Below are 22,274 nucleotides of genomic sequence, written 5' to 3'. Positions count from 1 at the left end.
AATACTTATTTTTCCAAAATGATAGACATCTTATGGACAGAAGGCATTATTACAATTTTTCTTCCTGATCTGTCAAATGAGTGAGTGTGGCTGGTGGGAAGGTTGTGTTTGATGCTTGGCTGTTCATTTTTAGAAAATAAAATGCTACTTATGTGATACTGGGGTAGAAATGTACCACTTATCTGATGCTACTGCTTTGCTTCAGGATTCTATTATGTATTCTATTTAGCTGGAAAAAAATTAAGACCATTTATTCTATGCAGACAATAGCTCTAGTAGCTGAAGTTCCATGTTTTGCTTAACAATGGAAGAAAGCCATATGCTCCAACTTGCACATAATATGCAGCATAAAGTCTCATCCCAATTACATTAAAAACATCCAAGAGTACTGCAGTTGCTAACAGCAATTAAGCACTTCTGTCAAGAAACATACATTCAATTAGACTGTTTCAAAAGCTTTCCATGGTAGAGGTGTAAAAATTCTCCTGAAAATGATCACTACCACTGTGGCTGCCAGGCTCCAGCCTTTTTAAGGTTGACAAGAATGGTAGACCAAACCTACAATCCCATACACTCAATTCTGTACCTTTACAATGACTTTAGCATGTTATCCTGTACAAGGCTCAGGATAATGTCCCAGACACATAACCAACTCCTTAATACTCCCACAAAGGTGTAAGGTATTTTTCCCCCCTGTAACATCACAGTAAAAACTTACAATTTTTTCATTTTAATTACTGCTCCCATAGAAGGGAGAACCTACCTGACCCCAACTCACTTCCATATGGGGCTATACATTTTACTGCATGTGGAACAGAAAGACTCAGAATGCTGTCCTGAAAGGGCACATAGCAGCTCCTAGAGCAATGGCCAACAAAACCAACAGGTATTTTGGGAAGGTAGCAAGTCTCAAACATCAGTTGCTACATCTCTGCACAGATTTCCACTGGCAGCAAGTTCAGACCTATACTAAAAAAGGCACAGAGCAACAGTAAATATATATTATTTTGAAGCACGTTTCCATGTTATTCAGAGGTCAGCATCCTACTCTATTTTTAAAGCTTATATGATTAAATCAAATGCAGTCGTGCTCTTCAGTGAACATAACAGCAAATCTGCCCCTACATCCTAACAACCTCCCCATTTCCTTTCTCATCTTCCCCCAAAGTTCCGTAATAGCTTATTCATTAGCAGTGCCCGATACCACCAGATCTCCAAAACAAAACAACATTTTTAACTTTTTCATGTAAATGGAATAGCTCCAAGACATTCACCCACTGTCTTAAAACTGGTGATACAAATATTAGCCCTGCTTCTGCCACTGTTGCCTTCTCCCTAGCTCACAGATGCCTCCAATACAGTAGTAAGACTGTAGAGCCCTTGTCCCAACCAGCCCACCTCTTCTCTCCAGGCCTATTTTATTTAGCCCCTATAAAGGGCTGTAAGCAGTGAAGTAACAACAGCTGATGAAACTCTGCTTCAGATGGGATTTGGAACCCTGGCACTGTTAAATTAAAATTAACAAGTCCACAAGCATGTGGGCAGCCCAGTTCCAGCTGCTCCCTTTGGAGGCATTTATCATAGAATCATAGAATTGGCTGGGTTGGAAGGGACCTCAGAGATCATCAAGTCCAACCCTTGATCCACTACTGCTGCAGTTACCAGACCATGGCACTGAGTGCCACATCCAGTCTCTTTTTAAATATCTCCAGGGACGGAGAATCCACCACTTCCCAGGGCAGCCCATTCCAATGCAATCACTCTACTGTCCCAAAGAACAGGCATGGTTATAACAGGTAATATAACAGCTAGAACTATCCATTTAAGCAAGTACTGTGCTTTTGAATTAATTAAGACTGCAGCCCTTCCTTACACCTTTTAGCCTTCCACAAACCCTGGCCAGAAACAGCCCAGAGGAGAATCACTTCACATCTGCCCAGAGCCATTCTACTACTGAACATGCCAAGCACTACAGCAACTTCTAGTGGCATTCTAGTTTCTGTTTTACCAGTCTTATTTATTAGAGAATGCAACAAATTTCAGATTATAATATACTAATCATATAAAATATTCTATAGATTAACAGTGTAATCCAGATGTTGCTTCCAGAGGAATACAAGAGTACTTCGTGTACCCTGATAGATTTGTGCACTTGTTATATGCCATAAGAAAATGTTATCTTTTGATGATGTGCAATACAGGTAGGAAAAGAGTGACCCAGGTAAAGGCTCATATAACCAGATTTTTCTCCCTTTATTCTTACTGGACAATTCTATGGTGTGTGGTATAGTGTGGTCAGTTTCTGACTGAAAGGCATTTTTAGCCTTCAAAGTTTTTCCATACCTCCTTTACTTCTCACACAGATCACATTTCTCTCATAATTTATCTGTGGACTGCTGCTTCTTAGTGTGCTGGCTGAGGCTATCTCCTTAAGCCTACTCAACTCAGGAGGGCTACTTTCCCCTCTAAAATGGCCAGCTGAGCTTAGGACTCTGAAGTGCTACGCTTGACCAGTCTTTAATAAGTGCACAAAAACAGAGTTCTTAAGGCAACAGGATACATCAAATTTTATACACAAAATAAACTTTGAACTCCTAGGGGAAAATCCTAACTGTATTTTGATATCTAAACATTCCCATTCTTCCCACTAAAAATATTTCTACATGTCAATATGTAGATAGTGTTGGTGAAAAACCAGTAATGTTTGTTGACATTCTTAACATAGTGTCATATTTTATCTGCTAACAACAAAAAAAAGATCAGAAATGTTTTGCTAAATGTGTATTTGCTATGGTAGCTGTCAGATATACACATTGAAAAAAAGGTTCTTTATATTAAATGTTGTTATTTGAAACAAACCTGACTTCTGTCATTCACACCATTTTCTGCTTTGAACATCTGTGAGTTTATAAAAAGGGAAGGATGTTTAGTCAAGCTGAGCTCTGCAAAACCAAGCAGATCAGCTCCTAGCGTTCATATTTTGGGAAGTGAGTTATCAACATGAACAGATTTAGTTACTGAATTACACAATATATACCAATGCTAAAGCAACATTTCTGTAGCCTCTTTAAAGAGAGTGCTGCCTCACTGCCAACTTAACTGATAAAATTTCATGGAAGTCCTGACAGCATTCAGCAAACTCAAGTGGGGTGCCACCATGTCCAAACCAGTGTCTTTAGCTACGTAGGAGGAGTATATAAGTAGCTGTGTATTTCTGTTCTACCCTCCTAGAATCTTCTTTACGTTACAATTTTAAATTTGCCAACACCTAATAACAAAAAATATGTAAATTCAGATGCAGTGAAAGTGGATCTAGGTTAGGATTCTCTTAGGATAATGACAGTCCAGGATTAAAAGGATATTTTAAAATTTTTTATGTAGCTATCTTCAAAAACAACTTGTTAGAAGTAAACTGGTGAATTAGACCCACCTTGGAAAAATGGAATATATGCCAAATGATAAAGGAGTTGACTTGCAAGGGGAATTAGTACCTAAAGAAGTCAGTAGTGAGGCATGCCTCACACAAAACCACACAAGGTAGTACCACATGATCACATCCAGACATCCCTTCGTGCAACTGCTACAAAAGATGTGTTTGCAAGGCCTAAATCAACTGCTTTACTGAGAGCATTAAAACACTCAAAGCTGCCTTAAGAGTTGAGAACCCTTAAATTTTTGAAGTTATTCTTGGATTTTGGCATTTAATGTGCTAGACAGCTAACTTCCATTTTTGAGTCTGCAATTCAGATTGTAGGAGACACTTAAAGATAAATAATTTTACATTAATGAATTATATTAAAACCAGAACATTATGACTCACCTACAACCATAACTTATATAAAATAATTGTTGATGCAAAGCAGAATTTTTTCAGGGTCATTTGCTCACAGAAGTTGACAATGAAGAAAACCTGTTCCCTCTTAATTTCCACTCCAGCCATATACACACACTCAGTCTTCCCAGCACTTATGGTTGGAAGACTGAAAGCTGTGTAGGCCAATGACAGTTGTAATCATGTGCACCCAAGAGCCAATTTCTGACACAACTCTAGTATTTTAAGTAACAACTAATAACAAAAAACTCCAAGTTAGCTAGAATGCTACACTTTCCTCTCTTTGATAAGAATCAGAGGTACAATGAACCAGAGCATAATTCTTTAATGTGGTTTCATGTGGAATCTGAGAGGCAAATCACTCAGATCTGTATTTCAAGAAAAATTTTAGACCATATCAAGCTATATTATAGTCTTGATTTCCATTACAGACCACAATTTCATATACTGATGTAAAATGGTCCTGTATTATAGAAATCTGATTCCTGCTCCAAACTGAACACCATCACATATCCTGAAAAGAAACAAAAGATAAACAATATAAGTAACATATTAAGGGACTGATGAAATTGTTTATCCCTACTGCCAAATACCCCAGGTTTTCAATCTTTTGAAAGTTATAATTCAAATTTTAGCTAACAGAGGCTTTTAAAAATAAACACTTTGCCAATCTTTCATTCATATGAAGTATTAACATTTGCAAAACAAAGCCCATAAATTTTAAATTGCTATTTTTCATTCATATGAATGACAAGCAGAAACATAAAAAAACTCCTGTATGAAGGAGAGTAACTTACAGTATTCAAAGGCAAGAACAGGCCCCCTGAAGCTTTTCTATTAAGTACTATAACATTTGCTTGATGCAGGATAATTGCTTGCTAACAAATTCATTTGTTTTCCCCTTTATCTATAGTTAAATTTGTTTCATTTTTTCCAGCAAAAGCCTTAAACTCAGTATTTACCCAATCATTTCATTTTGGAAAGCTTAAGAAAATCCCATGAGCTGTTCGATCAATCATTTCTCTTAAAGATATAAAACCTGCTACACAGCTATTCATCCATTTCAGCAGCTCACCTCAAGTTCAATGAACTTTGAAATTTGAAATACAAAGTCTTAAACCAAGTAGTACTGAAAAACCAACATGAATAGGCAAGCTGAGAGAAAAGCACCAAGTGCTGAAAAATCTCTAAATGGCATAAAATAAACAAAACTAAAAAGCATCAGTTCTCTCTGCCAAAACCAGATAGAAGTGCAATGAGCTTTAAAACCAGTTATTATTAAAATAAAATTGTGTAAAAAAACAAACCTATCACCAGACTGTACTCCCATGGGGAAACAGTAGTTAAGTTCCAATCTAGCAATATTTCCAAGTCGGAGCACTATTCCAGCACCATAGGACCATCGGATATACTCTGCCAGCCTCTGCAGGTGAGCTCTGGGACCATCACCTGAAAGCAAAAGAGCAAGAGAACAAGAATCAAAATAGACTGTCAAGGTGGTCAAAGGCTAACTGGATTTTCAGGGACAGACTACTTAGAGCACCTCCTGCAGATTCAAAATTTATTTACTGCCCATAACTCCTGTAAATGCCAGCCAACTACCTTGGGCTCAAGCTACAGACTTCTACAATTCTAGTCAGATTGCTGGTCAGTCTTCACTTGTCTCTTGGTGTATCTACTTGCATGAATCTGGAAACGACTACTAAAGGCTACTAACGGCTACTAAATGACTACTAAAAGTCTTTAGTGGGTCTCTGTTAGTTTTAAAGTTGATTTGTCTGCTTTTCAATTGTGTCTAAAGCATCTCCTTCCCATATGGATGCCAACTCTCTTCCATCAAGAGAGGTGGACATCAACTACCTCTATATCCCCAAACTTACTGAACCAATACTGAAAAATCATACATTAATACGTTGAGATGTATCTTAAAAAAAAAATTTGGGATGGAATACACCCACCCATCCACCCAACCCCCCCCCCCAAAAAAAAGATATCACATCAGCTACTGCGTTCTCATCTACACAGTAATACTACTTTTTATTCAGTTCATCCCAGAAAGCATTAGAATCCCACTAAATGATCCTATTCCAACTTAGAATGGTGTAAGTTAGCAGGTGTTAATCAATTACCACACTAGTCTGCAAACATCACCAGTTCACAGACCCTACTGTTACCACTCTAGCTCTCTTTCCTACAGGTTATGCTAGAATTTATGTAGAGAGCTAAGAGAAACTTACTGGCAATCTGTCATAAAGTTGGTGCACCAAAACTTATTCAGTAAACAAACTGCTTCTGAGTAAACAGACAACAGTTCTCCTTCTGGTTGCTTTTATATATATATAATAGATGTATTATATATATATATATATATATACTTATATATACTTATATATACATATACATATATAAAAGCAACAAGATATGTATATTATATATATTATGTATTATATATTAATTATATATTATATAGAATCATAGAATTGGCTGGGTTGGAAGGGACCTCAGAGATCATCAAGTCCAACCCTTGATCCACTACCGCTGCAGTTACCAGCCCATGGCACTGAGTGCCACATCCAGTCTCTTTTTAAATATCTCCAGGGATGGAGAATCCACTACTTCCCTGGGCAGCCCATTCCAATGTCTGATCACCCTCTCAGTAAAGAAATTCTTTCTAATGTCCAACCTAAACCTCCCTCAGCACAACTTGAGACCGTGCCCTCTTGTCTTGCTGAGGGTTGCCTGGGAAAAGAGACCAACCCCCACCTGGCTACTATCACCATATTGATAAACATTCTTTGGAACCACTCTGACAGCACAGGTAAGAACAGGAGTCAGCCTGTTAGTACCTCAGCACTTCTGTTTCCAACCAATTTAAAAAAAAAAAAAAAAAAAAAAAAAGCCACAAGACTTTGCTGAAAGCCTGCCTGGCTGGTGTTTAATATTGCTACTCCATCAGGGTTGGAGGGAGACCTATTGTGAATGGCAACAGCTTGCACTGTGACCTCTCCAGCTGTGCAGGTGTCTCAGAAGGACAGAGGGACATGAAGGCTCAGACCCATCACCAGTCAAAACAGCAGCACGGAGCTCCTAGGAGACAGCAAGGTAACTTTGCACACAAAGCTCTTGCTCTCCGTGGTTAAGGCTGAGTCAGGGACCCTTCTGGACTCTTCCCAGGTTTCAGGAGATCATCAGACAGAAATAAGTTTCAGTTATAAATATCTCATGTCAGTTGCAGGGAGTGGAGAATTTAGAACAGGTGCAGGGAGGAGAGAAAGCAAAAAGACATCTTACATTTCCAATATATATAAGTGTGTGTGTATATATATATATATATAAGGTGTATATATATATAATATATATAACATATATATATAAATATAAAAAGGAGGTTTTGCTACATACAATTCTACTGACTCTTACCATAGTTAAGATTGCAGAGGTTTCCAGCATTAAGGAAGAAATGTGTTCGGAAAAGGTCTCCAAACCCTCCCCGGCCTGGCCGAAAAGGAAGAGGGGTGTACAGATGCAAGCCTCCAGCCCAATAGGCTTCTCCTCCCAAGTAATCACCTATTTAGGGAAAAGGAAAAATGTCTAAATAAAAGCATTTAGTGGGGAAGATATTAAAAAGAGTATATCCTTAAGTTTTTATATTGCACTGCTATGTCTTTTCAACTCTTGCCACTTGCTTCTAGCTCTCTCTAACCTGACTACTATCAAGTAAAACATTAGCACACAGACAGTTCTTTAGACCCTCCAAGTGAATTGCCTTTCTGCTTCACTCCATTGCTAAAACAGCCTAAGGCATGCACCTACCTCTTGAATATCTTTGAAATACTTGCCTTAGTTTTAAAACCAGGAAATTGATATAATTAAACAATTAGCTTTAAAATATACTGAATCCACTGATAACAGCAAATCACCAGCAGAGTAAGGAATTGAACTCAGGAAGCTCCTGGCTCTCAGAACACCTCTGCTGATCAGATTACATTTCCCCTAAGCTACCTGAACATATACTGTATCTAACTAATAGAGGTTTAATGTGACTGTTGCTATAACCATCTTTTGGGAACTTTTCCAGCTGGAAGGTGGCTTACTGATTAAGGTGAGATACAGGAAACATGCAAGACTGAACACACACTTGGCTTATAGAAGTAGCTTATAGCTTAACTAAGAACTATCAGGCTTTCTTCCACTCTGAACTAATATACAATGACAGATAAAAGACAACACTTTGCAGATTAAAGGAGAGAATGAGTGCTATGTATTTTAAGCTATACATACAATATTGCCAGAGAAGTAGGATTTAAAAGTTTCAGACCTTCACTCTGGGGTCCAATGCTGTACATACTGAATCCACGCACACTTGTTGGTCCACCAAGGTAAAACCTAGTGAATGCAGTCAAATATAATTTAATGCTTCTCTTGAAGAATGGATTTGAAGGTATTTAGCCATACTTCTAACATTGCTTTTCAGAGTTAGACATAACTTTGTAACAGATTTAGTAAAGTCTATTTAAATAAATACAAGAACTTACAGATGTCTAAATTCTGATGCATTTGGCAAAAAACAAAGAACTGCAATAACTAAAAACAAAAATAAGTCGTCCATCACCTAGAAAGATCAAACCAGTACTGAAGAGACAGAATACTGTCTGCTTCTGCCTCTTGTAATTTTGATAGAAATACTGTAGTTAAGATCTATCACAGGTGAAGCTGATACTTGATAATTATAATAAATAAATTCTAATGGTTTCTGCTAGTGATCTCTAAACACAGGTTGTGAGAAGGCAAAATTGCCTAGTAAGCCAGTGTAGCTACAATGTGCAATGTAGCTTTACATCTAAAAACACCTACAGTACTAGCTATGCCTGATACAAAATTTTGCAGATGGTAAATATGGTTTTTCAACCACAAATATTGGCAAGAAGATTATGAATCTGTGCTACCCCAATATGACAATCAAAGCCAGAATACAGGGTCTGAATAATAGCAAGCAATTAAAACTACTTGAAACTTATTTTATTTTCTTCAGAACCAGAACTACTACTTTTTCTTTCATCTACTATAGACTTTTCTTTATATGTTACCTGGGTTGACTGAAAAAAAAATTAAGAAAAATTTAATAAACTTGCCTATCAGCTATACTGGATGGCTTGTCTCCAATAGGTACTAGCATTCCACCCCAAAGTGATGCTGAAAAAACCTTTGGAGACAAAAAAAAAGTTGTTTATTAATAAGTATTACTTAATTACTAAAAACAGTATAAGTAAAATTTCATTGCTCAGTAACAGGTAGAGCTCCCATTGGTCTGACAGATAGTTACAGGTAATCACAATGTAAGAGCATTTTCAGGAAACTCTTGATGACTGCTGCCCTCTTCCTTTCATGCAGTGCTACAACCTGAAAAAGTCCATACACATTTGAACTAAAAGGAACATGTATCCAGCTTGTATTTTCTTACGAATTTTCATGTCTTGAAGAAAGACAACACTGCTGACATAAATTAGTCCTGGCAATTCTGAACCTATAGAAAGCAAAGTCCAGCAAAGAGCTACCAAAAATGTACAATTATTACCTGCCTGTGAATTAGACTTATTAAATGAAGCCATCTTCTGCAACTTACTGACATGAAATACATATACACCACTACTGCTTATCCATAAAGTAATCCTTGGGAGCCAAACCACTACAATAAATTCATTTAATCTGCTACCTGTTTACCAAGTAGAAGTACTACTGCCAGTGAGATCTATTGTCAATACCTAGGCTAAAGGTGTTGGATAATTACACTTAAAGTTCACTCCTACCTACTTCTGCCCTGAAGGTCTCCAGGTGCCTCCTCTGTCATGAGCACAGGTACATGCACATCTGGTTACACAATACACAGAATATGCAAAAGCCAGTTTGGCATAAATTTACACCCATGACCAATGGATTACAGAAAATTATGTACACTGTGGTATGTGAACCAAATTGCCTAGAAATAACAGAAGCAGAGTGACAAATCTTCACATCAGTCCATCAGCATCTGCACTACAGAAGTAGTTTTCCAGATGCATTGTTGGCACAATGCTAACATTTTTCCAGCCTCCTAGAATTTCTTCATTTTTTTCAGTACTTCTCAAAAAGCAGAGATATTCTCAACATTTTGGTTCAAAGGTTGTGTTTTTTTACCATGTTGGGATGCAAACTGTTGTAACCTCTGATTTTTAAATCTTCACAATGGAAGTTGGAGTTTCATTACCTGTTCAGCTATAATGTAAGAATTTATTGCATCATTTCCATGCAATAAAGAACTTCTTTACAAATACAAAGGGAATTATTTAATGTACATAACTAAATTCTTATTTCACTAAGCAGAAAAACACCTGTTTCTACCCAATAATAGCTTTACACTGCTAATATGCCTGAAATTTAAGTCCTTCAAGTTCACATAAGAAGTGGAAGTACATTAAACATAAGCCTGAAGCAGAATTATAGTGTCATTTCTTCTGAAGTAAATGTAACTGCTACACACAAGAAATATTCTGCCAATAAACCAAGACTTCTAAGCAATGATAATACAGGAATTTGCTTAAAAAAATGCACAGTTACTGCAAACAGAAGTACTAATATAGACCCTAATACCATCTGGGACATGTTTGATCTACAGGGTAGAAGACTGGGGTCTCAAACTCCTCAGATTACCATGTGCCTTTCTTATTGCAATTTAAACTGTTCATTGTGCACAAATATGAGAAAGTTTAAAATCTTGTAGTGCAAGCTTAGTGCTATAGCAAAATCAGCCTTCCCATTACTGCCCTTTTACATAAAAAAAAAAAATAAATTACATGCCATGATACCAAAAGTAGTGGTCATATATTCATGATTTACAATCAAAATTGAACACTAAACCAACACTAGTCAGAATATTCATAACCAGTTGAAAGAGAGAGAACAAAGGCTGCAGTAAGTTTCTGAAAAGTCACTCTTAAGAGAGAACACACAGACCAGGCATGCCCAATGCTACTCCTGAAAGAAAAAGAATTCATATGATTAACTGTCACACAAATGCCCACTTCTCAAGTGGCTGTGCATGGCAGGAATGTCAGATTAAATATAGAATATTTCACTTTAAAAAAAAAAACTAAAAAAATAAAATCAACATATCTATACCATCCATATTTCATCTCAGATTTGATCACCAAAATATCTTTTAAAAAATTACCGAATCCCAGAGGAGTTGCTTATTCAACTGAAATTCAAAATCTTCTTTTAGAAAGCTCACATCTCCACCTGTATAGCCAGCCAACTCCTGCAAAGACATATGTTCATGAAAAGTTAACAGATTTTACATGTTTCTCCCCTGCAGAAGTTCATCATGTCTGCATCAGCATAAGCTGTGTTTTCTGTACAAGAAATACAGATATACAAGATGGCAAGACTACTACATTTTGGACTAATGAAAAAAACATGCCTGACCCTCACAACAAGTAGCATTTTTCTCCCCCAAATATTTAACCAGGCTATTGCTTTCTAAACTATTTTGGAAAAAATAGCAAAACAGAATGGAGCTGGAAAATTCAGCACCAGAAATCAAACTTCTACTGCATTTACCTAGGACCCAAGATGATTTTGTATGTACTAAACCAGGGCTGAGGAACAAGACTGCCAGTGACATTACACCAGTGCTTGCTGAAAATAAGAAGTGACCTAATCAGTGTTACAGGCAGCATCTAACATCTATGTTAACTAAACCCTAAGGTTAACAACCACAATTCTCAGAAAGAGAATAGTTCACTGCTGCTTAGAGGAACATAGTAGCATTTCTAGTTCCAGTAGCATTTCAAAGTCTGTTTCTAAAGCACTGCAGAAATTAATGGTTCTGAAGTATTACCCATATAGCAGGAAAGCCAGCTCTTTTAAAAGCTCTGAAAGTAAAAAGCATGAAAGCCATTTTCTGTGTCAAAAAGATACTTTGAGAGTTACTTTTTGGCAATCTTTCATTTTCAATTCCAAGACATACAAATTCCATAAGCAGCAAGAGAACCACAGTCTAATTGTCTTACGTTGCAGTGTTAGAAACCAAGAACTATTACCTACTATAAAAATAGAGCAAATAGTGTCAGGGATAATGTGCCTCAGCTAAAAAGTAATTTCATGTTAATGGCAAGGTAAAATGGCTGTGCTATTTGACCAATGGTATGTAAATGAAAATTTGCCACCATAGAAAGGACTTCAGAATTTTAAAAGGCACATACTGTAAAGATAAAAAGTAAATACTGGTCATCACTGTATCCTAGGCAATTTGTGATTCATTTCTGACTTCAGACAATTTTAATGTGAACATTAATTAGATATATTAAGACTTATTCAGCCACACTTGCAGATAAAATCCAAGGATAGAATAATTGATTTAATACTACCTGATTAATTTTCAGCAAAGCACCTCGTCTTGGCAAGATGGAGGAGTTCCGGGAATCAATTACCATGGCATGCTGAAAAGAATCAATAATTTTAAGGTTACTGTATCTGTTGAATACCACAGACTGACACTAATATTTTCCTTCAAAACTGTGCAAATGGTAAGACAACCACACCTCCAGCTAAGGCTACTGTAGCACCAGGGATTTGGGAACAACATGCCTACAGAGGAGCTCTGTTTTGAATTTAGAGGCCACACACAATACACATATTTGTATATTTTGGGCATGGTACGCAGCAAAAATATAGTAGCAACAATGCCCTGGGGTAAATGACCCATTTTGTCACAGTAACATGGAAACAGTTTTATCTCCTGCCATTTGTAAGATAGAAGTCAAAGATGACAAGTGATCAAAAACTGCTAAAAGAAATATTATTTAGAAAGGGCACAGTAAATGTAGGAAGAGGAAACTTACTGATCCTCTCTTTTACAAAAGAAGATAATTCTGTAAAATGAGATGGCAGAAAACAGGGACAAGGCCTTACAGAAAGAACAAGACAGCCTAGGCAACAATCAAAAGGCTGCAGTCAGGTACAAAAATGTTTTCTCTTTGGACCTACTGGATGACTTCGTGTGAAAGACCAGAGAAAAATATGTTTGAAGTAAAAACCACTACCAACTAACACAAAAAGCTCCTTTCGTATCATTATAAGTATTAGACTACTCCATGCGGTTTAAAAATTATTTTTAATAATATTTATTAAAGTCTGATTAAATATTTTAAATACCTTCTAATAATTTTAAAAGTTGCAACAGTTTTTAATATTTTTAAAAGCCTTACAGAAAGAGAAGATTTAAGAGAGTGTCCACTTTCTTCTCGAACAGAAAACGATGCTGTTCTAGCAAGGCAGCCAAGCTCTCTCCACACACCCTCCCACTTCAGTGTGTGATTGGTCTTCCAGATCGGAAACTACAAATAAAGAATTGAGTAAGACATAAAAAACAATCACTAGAAAATTTTAGCCTGAAAAATCTCTCTTGATTTTTTTTTTTTTAATGAGTCTATGTGGTTTTTTTCTGAACTTCTTGGATCAGGAGAAACCCTTTTTCAGCTTCAGACTTTGTCCATCTAGGTGCACACTACTTAATCCATCCTAAACAAAAACTATTGATGGGCTGATGCAGTGACCTAGGCAATCAGCTACCTCTCTGAAATGATACTTTAAAAACTAAAGATTTAGAGGAAAGCATATTGGTATTCTTTCAAAAAGACTAATATACATTAACTCTGTCATTTCAGTATTCCTGACCTTTTGAAAATAAGGAAAAGATAGCCCTGTGCACAAGTGTTTCAATCATTAAAAAAGTAAACTGAAAATTTGTGAAAGCCTGAATTAAGTGTAAATGAAGGATGTGTTCCACAAACACTTTTGCAATGCTTACATTAAATTCTGTAGATATTCCTCTATCAGTTTCACGAAGAGAGCTCCAAGGGAACTGTCCAGTTACTTTATACACGTTAACTGAAAAACTGAAACATTAGTGATAAGTTTGAAAGTGAAACTTTTTAAGTAGGCAGAGTTTTAAGTTATCACAAAAATTTAAAAAACCCAAACAGCTCTCCTGCATTATTAACGGAACGTCAGGAAAGGAATAATTTTTACTGTTATTACATGTTTTATGTGCCTTCACTAAAAAAAGTACTCAAAAATGCATCCCTTACTTTCTTTCAAATTTTCCACGCTGTGGTTTGAAGAACGAGAGGCCATATGAAGTTTCCTTTGTTCCATAGGAGAACTGGAAGGTTACTTTTTCTGCACGCCCGAAGAGATTGGGAAACTTGAGCCCAAGTACCTACAGAAAAAAAAAATAATAAAACCCTTCAAAATATTTCATATAGTTTGCTGTCTTGCATCTTCATCATATGCTGAAGGCATATCTACCATGACAATCAGAAATTAAGACATTAAAACCAGTTGTAACTCAACGTGGTTTTCTTTAGAGTTAGGTATCTCTTTGCACTGGCAGCAGAAGCTGTCACAATGTTACAGTAAATGCACAAACTGGCACAAGTTACAGAAAATAATCCAGTTTTTCTTAATTTCCAGTAGCTGTTGACTTAATTTGCATTCTCACTGCATCATCAGTACTGTTGTTATTTCAAGCAAAATCTCCCAGAAAGTCTCAAAGCCCAGAAAAGTAAATCTTTGGTATAATAAGGAGCTGTTCTGCACCTGCAGACTTTCCACCTGATCGTTAAGAAAACTACTTGTCAGAAATAAGAAATTCATCAGAACCACAGCAACAAGCCAATGGAAATGTACCAATACAGAGCCACTTCCCTGTATTTTTGTTTTGAGGAACAAGGTAATTTTGCAATGAGTCTTGACAGCAGTGCAACACACCATTATAATTCCCCAGAAACTAGTTAAACACTTTAGTGTGTTCTGACACGAAGTCCTTGTATGCCTTTGGTGGCTCTTGGCCCTCTGGCAGACAGGATAGAGCAGGTTTCCTCCACACACAGACACCACCAGGACTGTTCTATTGTTCTGTGTCCTATTATAAAAGAATGTAGAAAAGCTATCAAATCCTGCTTGCTCTTTTTCTGACAACTATCGGAAACAAATCAGTCACCTGAAGTTTATGGTGATGGCTAATGTGCAATTACTGAACTAACCAGAAAAGCTATTAGTATGAAATATTACATCCATAGGCTTCAGATAAATTTAAGGGATTAGAATAAATGTCAAATCTATTCAACTCTTAAGGAAACCTAATCTCTCCTGCCAGTTCCAGTGTCTCCAAGTCACGCTTTTATAATTCAAACATTTTACATCCAATGTAACAAACAAAAATAAATTAGAGGCAGAACTGAGCACAAAAAGAGGAACCAAAGTGGCTTTCAGAACGTTTTCAGATTCACTAGAACCAACAAGCAGGATTCCCCACTAGTTTCATTCAGGTCTGGACACCCAGGACACAGCTCTTAGAAGCTGAGAATTCACTGAATACCTGTTCTCCCTGCACTTCCAAAACACCATCACCTGAGTCATGCAGTATCTTATCCAGGTTAAAAATACTCCTAAGAAGAAAAGGATGAGTCCCTTGATCTGGCTTATCTACCAGCCCCAGGCACAGCTGCACTGTGCACATGAGAAGGCAGAATGTGTGCAGGGAAGAGCACCTGAATGCATGATCTACTTACACCAGCTCTGCCATTAAAAGCTCATTAACAGAACACCAGTACAGTTGTTGCTTCTTGGGTTGCTAGGTAGGTATTTTGAATGCAACATTCTAATCTGATGCATGGAAATCAAATGGAATCAAATGGAAATAAGTTCCATGACTTACATGGCTTTGGAAAACTTTGCATTTTGCAGCCCAGAACAACTGGTATTAGTTAAAAGTAGTGAAAACAAAGGACAATTCCTAAGCCAAATATAAATCATTTTGATTCAGAAGAAAAATTCTTTTAATAGATCTCATAGAAAATAAATACCAAACTCTCCTTATAATTCATACTGTTGGTAGTTCTTTAGATATTATCATGAAATAATTTAAGAATTAAAAATTTAACATAACAAGTTAAGAGGCTTCAGCATTCTTCTATAGCTCAAAATAGGCTTTTGCTGAATGAAAGCCTGACTAATACAAAGACTCTTCTGAGACAAAGGTCTTGTCAAAGCCTTACTAAAGCTGGATCAAGAAAATAATTTGGCTTGGGTCAAGTCCTCACTTATTTAATCACCAAATTCCTTGCTAGGTTTGAAACACCAAAGTATGTGCAGTACGAAAAGGAATTAAGAATTATTTTAAATAATCCATACCATGCTGCCTTCATTGTTGCCAACCATGGTGTTATAGCTTCCAGTTAGTCTTCTCAATTCTGTTACTTCAAAGGTTACATCTAAACCATTTGGAAGGGCATCATCTCCTACATAAACAAACAAGCATGTTATCTCTGAACAGCTAACTGAACAAACACAGACAGAAGATAATCTGATTTATTTAAAACCTGTTTGAATTAAATTATAATAAAAACCTATGCTACAGATGAAAATGGCTTGAGAAAAAATGTTGTTTGGATATGAGCACAATCTGGTTCAATCATAGTGTGACTGGCCTTATTCATCAACATGTTAGTTTAGTTATGAAGGAACATGATATGAATCAACATGTTAGTTTAGTCACATATGGAAGCACAAGTCACATTTTCAAGTTTTTTCTCAAGTGTGCCTCTGAAACTTTGGATTAAGGGATGTGTACTATAATTATTTTAGTGATGGAAATTCTCTCATTTTTGTATGCTTTTAAGTAAAATTTATACACACAGACACAAGCAAATACATCTTTTTCGTAGGCACATACATGTGTAGACACAATTCAAGTAGACACATATTACACTGTGTGTAGACACACATTTGCATATATATAGCACACCTACACATACATCTTAAATATGTGAAGTGATAAGAGAAGATAAGTTATATACACAAAAAGAGTCCAGCTTATTACACGGGGAAATATACACTATAGGTATGCATGTGTCTATGTGTGCATGAGAAAAAAAGGTGAGGATTACTGAGGCTATACATACCTTGACAGGTATCAATCAGAACATCCACCTGCCTGAAGATCCCCAGACGAAGCAACTTCTCACGAGCTTCATGGGATTTTCGCATCACCTACAGGATGAGGGAAGTAGCTCAGTCTCTGAGGTTACCAAAAAATAACTGGGATAAAATAGCTACATTGCAGCTAATCATACAATGTTCAGATTTTGTATATGAGGATTTACACGAATCTACACCCTCAAAACAGGTAATAACCCCTTTAACATTTGAATCTGTAAAGAAATAAATTAAATCCAGAGCCTCAGTTCCTCCCTTTTATTACTTTGCATCCTAATTGTTATAATACTGAAACCTATTATTCAAATAGATTTCAGTAATTAAAACTAATGCACCTATTTACAGTGACCACGCTTTTGCCAAAAACCCTGAACATCCCAATCTCTTAAAATTTTGACCAACTTATAGGTCTCATTGATAGTCATTCTCCAGAAGGAACCACCATCTAAAAGTGCAAGGACATGGGGCCTAACTCACACTATGATCCACTGTGGAGACAGTCATTAGCATTCTGTTCTGTGATCCCATAATTTATCTCAAGCAAATTAACTGCAAGTGTTACCTACACATTACAAATTCTCATATGGGCAGAGTGGAGATGAAAAAAATATCCAAAAGTGCAGTTTGCCATCTCACAACACCTTTGAGTTGAATTCATGAGAAAATAATGTACTTGACAGTATTTCATATTTGACATATCACAAGCCCAGAACCACCACAAAACTTGTTAATACTTCCCTGTGTCTGAGGGTAGGACCCCAAAGCAGGGGAAAAGAAAAAAAAGAGAAAATTGTAACCTGAATATTTAACACAGTAGGTCTGATATTCGGTATGATACTTACATCAATAAGATTTTTAGCCTTGAAAACATCAGCTATTTCATATATGATAATGTCATCTTTGGTCCTTCCAAGTCCATCAAAGTGTACATGCTGAACCACAACCTACATGGAACAAATGTTTGAACACAAATATGGAAATTGGTTCTAGGAATGAGATTAAATATCATCAGTGCAGGAAAAATACTGTTGTCCAAGTGAAAAACCCTGACAATTCCTAGGCTAATTAGCCTAGGCTAATGCTAGGCTGACTGAAGTAACAATCAGAAACCAGGCTGTCTACACTTCTGGGAAACTGTTCCATCAATATGAAAATTAAAGAACCCCAATACCAAAGCCAACATTGATTGTAGCAGAAGAGAGGGTAACAGATTGTAGCTGCTGACATTTTAATTATGACTGTCCTGTGCACAAATAAGTCACTTGAGAAATCACACTGAGACACTAAGACACACAAGACAAAAGATACAGTTGGTCATAGCTAGCTATTTCTTGTATCAGCAACAGGTAAGTAAATCTTCAAAAGAAAAATAAAACAAGACCGCAAGACATAAATATTTAAACTGTATTTATTATTATTATTTTAGTATTTATTATTACTATCACTGGAGCACTGTATTTTAAGATGATTTCCTTAAAATCATTCATCTTGTTATATAATCGTTTGAGATAACTTTATCTTAAAAATCACAACACACTCCAGGTTACCTGGTACAAACATTTGCATTTCCCTTACTTTCCCAACCTTTTCAGTCTATTATAATTTTAGGGGTAAGTGTCAAAAAAAAATAATAATCTTCAAATGTTCCATGGATTTTCATATAATAAAATAGTATAATAACAGCAATCTAGCACCACTGCAGATTGCTTAAAAAACCCTGTTAGAATATATACATGGTGTATTAAATTAAAAACCAAATGCTGATACCAAGTGTGTGGCGAGGATGACTCTGAAGCGCAAGAGAAAGGAAAATTGCAATAAAAACTAAGATAACACTTATCTCACCCCTCATTCATCTTAACATATTATGGGGCATCTAAACATATTATGTGAAATAATAAAGAATAAGTTACCAGCCCCTGCAGAAGTTAGTAGTTCCCTTAGAAATATAATTCACGTGGTGGCAGTTTACTCTAACCTGGCTAATATTGCACTCTAGCAGATTAAGGACTGCTGCTTGGTGTGCTCCTAAGCAGTGTTGCAGAAGTAGTAATCTCTTACAAGAGAGGAGGAAGTAATGTTTGTGAACAGGTTAATTAGCTCAAAGCTGACTTTTAATAACAATTCCTGTGGCATGGGAACAAAGAATCACAACTAGACAAGAACAGATTAAATTCACAGTACTAAATTAAATTCTTTCACATCTCAAACCACAGTTTAGAAAGTTCCCTTAGGAAAAAAAACAAAACAAGCAAGCAAATGTGCCAAAATATTTATCTTAATAAAACAAAAATCAGACTGTTGTTCAGGTACTTACATCTTTGTTTTCGAGAATTTCCTGCTTGGCCTCAGGTTCAGCTTCAACCAGCTCAGCTTCCTCTCCCAAGCCACCAAAGTCTGGCCCACCCATTGGAAGAGGGTCCAAACTCTGAAAGCACACCAGAAAACTGCATGTACTATGGTACACAATTTGTGATTTACACCTTTTGCAAAGGAAAAAACACCATCGTTCCTGACACTGTGCTCATCAGATTATAAGGGGTGGAAAAAACCCAAAAAGAACTAAAATGAGAATTTCCTGCACACTTCCTACCTACCTGCTTGCTAAAATTCTTAATGAATGCTGAATAGCTTCCATGTTGAATTATTTGTCAAAAATGTTCTGCACTCTTCCAAACCCACCTTATTTTTAAGGCATGCTTCCCGTGTTAAAGATGAATTCTACCCTCTTAAAAAAATGTTAAATAATCAAGGTGTCACTACTTACTTTGGGGCTTGGGGAGGGAAAGAAGTGTGAATGTTGAACAATGAAAAAAGAAAAATAACATGTTATCTCCACGTTCCTTTGCTTTTTGTATATTTATGTGCTTTTCTATTTTAATACCTTTTTTTAAATATGCTTCCAAGTAATGCTCAAGAACCTAAGGCCTTATTCAGCAGGGTCAAACATTTGAATCAAACTGGTTTCCAGCACAGCATGGTTTTATTTATTATGACTGAAAAAGTCCTAAAATAAGACTTATCAAAAGATAATGGATTCCACCATGAGTGAATTGAGGGCTACATGCAAAAGCAAAGGTCAGGATTGGATAACTCAGTAAATCTACTTTTAGTCTTAAGTCACTAATACAGTACTTGCTGCATTATTTAGGGCTCGCTGTTTTGCCAGAGTTGCAAATTGCTGTTACATATCAGCATCAAGTTAAAATGAAGATGGGATCCTCTCTTGCTCCTAAAAATTTTCAGGCAAGCATGAAACAGTCTACACATCCACATAACCAGTACACACCAGTCTATACTGCAGAAGGACCCAAAAGCAAGAACATGAGAAAAAATTTGAAAGAGAAATTAAATTAGTCATGGTAATTAGGTACTCCAGAGTCCTCATACCTCCCTGCAGCAATATATTCCTCAGCCTAATTAAATCCTATGTAGCAGCTGCTGTTTCCAAAAGACTCACAGAAAAGAGGCATTCTACCTAGGATCTTGAGGAATCATCCAGACCACTCTTAGCTCCTGGAGAGGTCCTTCATTCATTAATCATATCTCAATGATCTGTATCACAGTTTTAAACAGCCCCATGCAGGCTCTCCATGGTTTCTTTACAGGGAAAGTAGTTTAAGCCAAACTCACAAAGTATTTCACCAAGTGGACTTCAGGTTTGCACTGTGATTACTCTGCTTTACAGCCAAAGGCACCATTGACTTTTCTACATTACACTGATATTCTTATTGCTTGACTTCTTCATAACCTGTCATGCATGGCTCTTACACTTTGACATAAAGCAGAGTGCTCAAGAGTTGGCTGCTTATCTAAAATTATCCCGAGAGGCATTGCTCTAAGGCTTGGGGCAGACAGAAACTCGTGCCTTCCTGAAGTATTTTATATCTTCTGATGTTTAAGACACACTTTGGCTGCCATTATGGCCACAACTTCTCTTCCTACTACATCTAACACTGAAACCTTTTCTTCTTTAAGCAACGGTATATGGATTTGGAGATTTATGTTTCTGTTCACAGGGGCCTCTGAGGCGAGCGATACCCAACAGACTGCTATAAACAACAGTGCTGGGTTTTTTGGCAAAGAGCAAACCTACACCCTTCACTTCCCCCTACCCGAGAGCTGCAGTCATGGGGCTGTTTCGCTTCGTTTCGTGGTTTAACTTCGGCTTTCGCGAAAACTGCTGCGGTGGGAGGCGTCCCTCACCCACGGCAAGGGGGACGGAAATGCATGAACTTTAACATCCCTTCCAAATAATTCTAAATTTATTTACGCAGCCTGGCTCTCACAAGCCCCCTGGCGGCAAGGTCAACCCCGACCGCCGACAGAAAAGAAGGAAAGACCGGGAAAGGGGAAGCAAGGCACCTCCGAACACCGGGTCGGCGACACCGGAACCCAGCGGTGCCGGGTCCCTTCTCGCACCATCCCCCCCACCCGCCTCACCAGCCGGGCCCTGCGCAAGGCGGCGGTCACCGGCGCGGCTGTTCCCGCAGAGCTTGGGAGCGGAGCCCCGCCGTGACACCGCCCGGGCCTGCTCGGAGGCCCTCGGACAAGGCGTCCCGATCATCATCCCGCTTTCAGACGGGAGGAACGCGACCGCCGCTCGCCCTCGCCTCGGGCCCGGTCCGAAGGTCGCCGGCGGCGACCTTCGGACCGGGCCCGAGGCGAGGGCGAGCGGCGGTCGCTGGACTCCCATCCCCGCTGCCCCGTGGCGCTTACCCGGGCGTGCACGGTGCCCATGGCGGCGGAGGGAGCGGGAGCTATGGGGGTGAAAGGGGTGAGGGCCGCTGTCTCTTCAAGGCCGCAGCACGGGGGCGGCCATGACAGGGAGCCCCGCCCCGGCACTCATTGGCCGGAGCAGCAGGAAGAGGCGGAGCCAGGGTTGTGACTCCCCCCAGGCTCCCGGATGTAATACCGGGGAAGGAAGTGACGTAAATATCGACAGGTCACTGGGCTCCATGACGTCAAACTTAAACAGACTGGAAGTGGCATCGAAAGTTAAAATGTTTTCAGTTGCTGAATTGTTTAGCCCTGTTGCCTATATAGGGCTAAAAGAGTGAGTTTTAACTGAGACAGGAGACATCAGGCATTTTCTTCCTCCAGCCCCAATCTCTGCTTTTTGAGATGTTTCTGTTTAAACCTGATGTTATTTGTGAACCAGTAGACAGTAAATAAAGTAGGTTTTCAATTAAGGTGACTTACAAGTCCAGCTGGAGCATGAAATAGCACCTCCCAAAGATTATAATCTAAGGTACTATTCTTAAAAACGATGCCTCGCAACCATTATATCCTAAACTCACAAGGAAAATAACTGCCCTTGTCTGAAGAAGGGTTGAACCAATTTTTTCTTTCGTAATTTTACTTTCAGTGAAGCCTCTTCTCCTGCCCCCTTAGCTGCTCTCTA

General features: G+C 37.8%; 1 protein-coding gene across 1 annotated transcript; it reads right to left on the bottom strand.

Moving 5' to 3' along the window:
- Positions 1-4,143: 4,143 nt before the first annotated feature.
- On the bottom strand, positions 4,144-21,785 carry SAMM50 (SAMM50 sorting and assembly machinery component). Its single transcript, XM_071733270.1, has 15 exons — positions 21,590-21,785; positions 19,188-19,298; positions 17,713-17,814; positions 16,837-16,924; positions 16,067-16,173; positions 13,960-14,090; positions 13,680-13,767; positions 13,078-13,206; positions 12,238-12,309; positions 11,040-11,126; positions 8,965-9,035; positions 8,151-8,218; positions 7,253-7,399; positions 5,140-5,281; positions 4,144-4,346 (listed from the first exon to the last, which is right to left on the bottom strand). The coding sequence occupies exons 1-15, from the start codon at positions 21,608-21,610 to the stop codon at positions 4,301-4,303; spliced, it is 1,410 nt and encodes a 469-aa protein (XP_071589371.1). The 5' UTR covers positions 21,611-21,785; the 3' UTR covers positions 4,144-4,300.
- Between the last annotated feature and the right edge of the window lie 489 nt (positions 21,786-22,274).

The sequence above is a fragment of the Heliangelus exortis genome, chromosome 1 (genome assembly GCF_036169615.1).
Source record: "Heliangelus exortis chromosome 1, bHelExo1.hap1, whole genome shotgun sequence".
Taxonomy (NCBI): domain Eukaryota; kingdom Metazoa; phylum Chordata; class Aves; order Apodiformes; family Trochilidae; genus Heliangelus; species Heliangelus exortis.
This window is presented reverse-complemented; position numbering and strand designations above follow the sequence as displayed.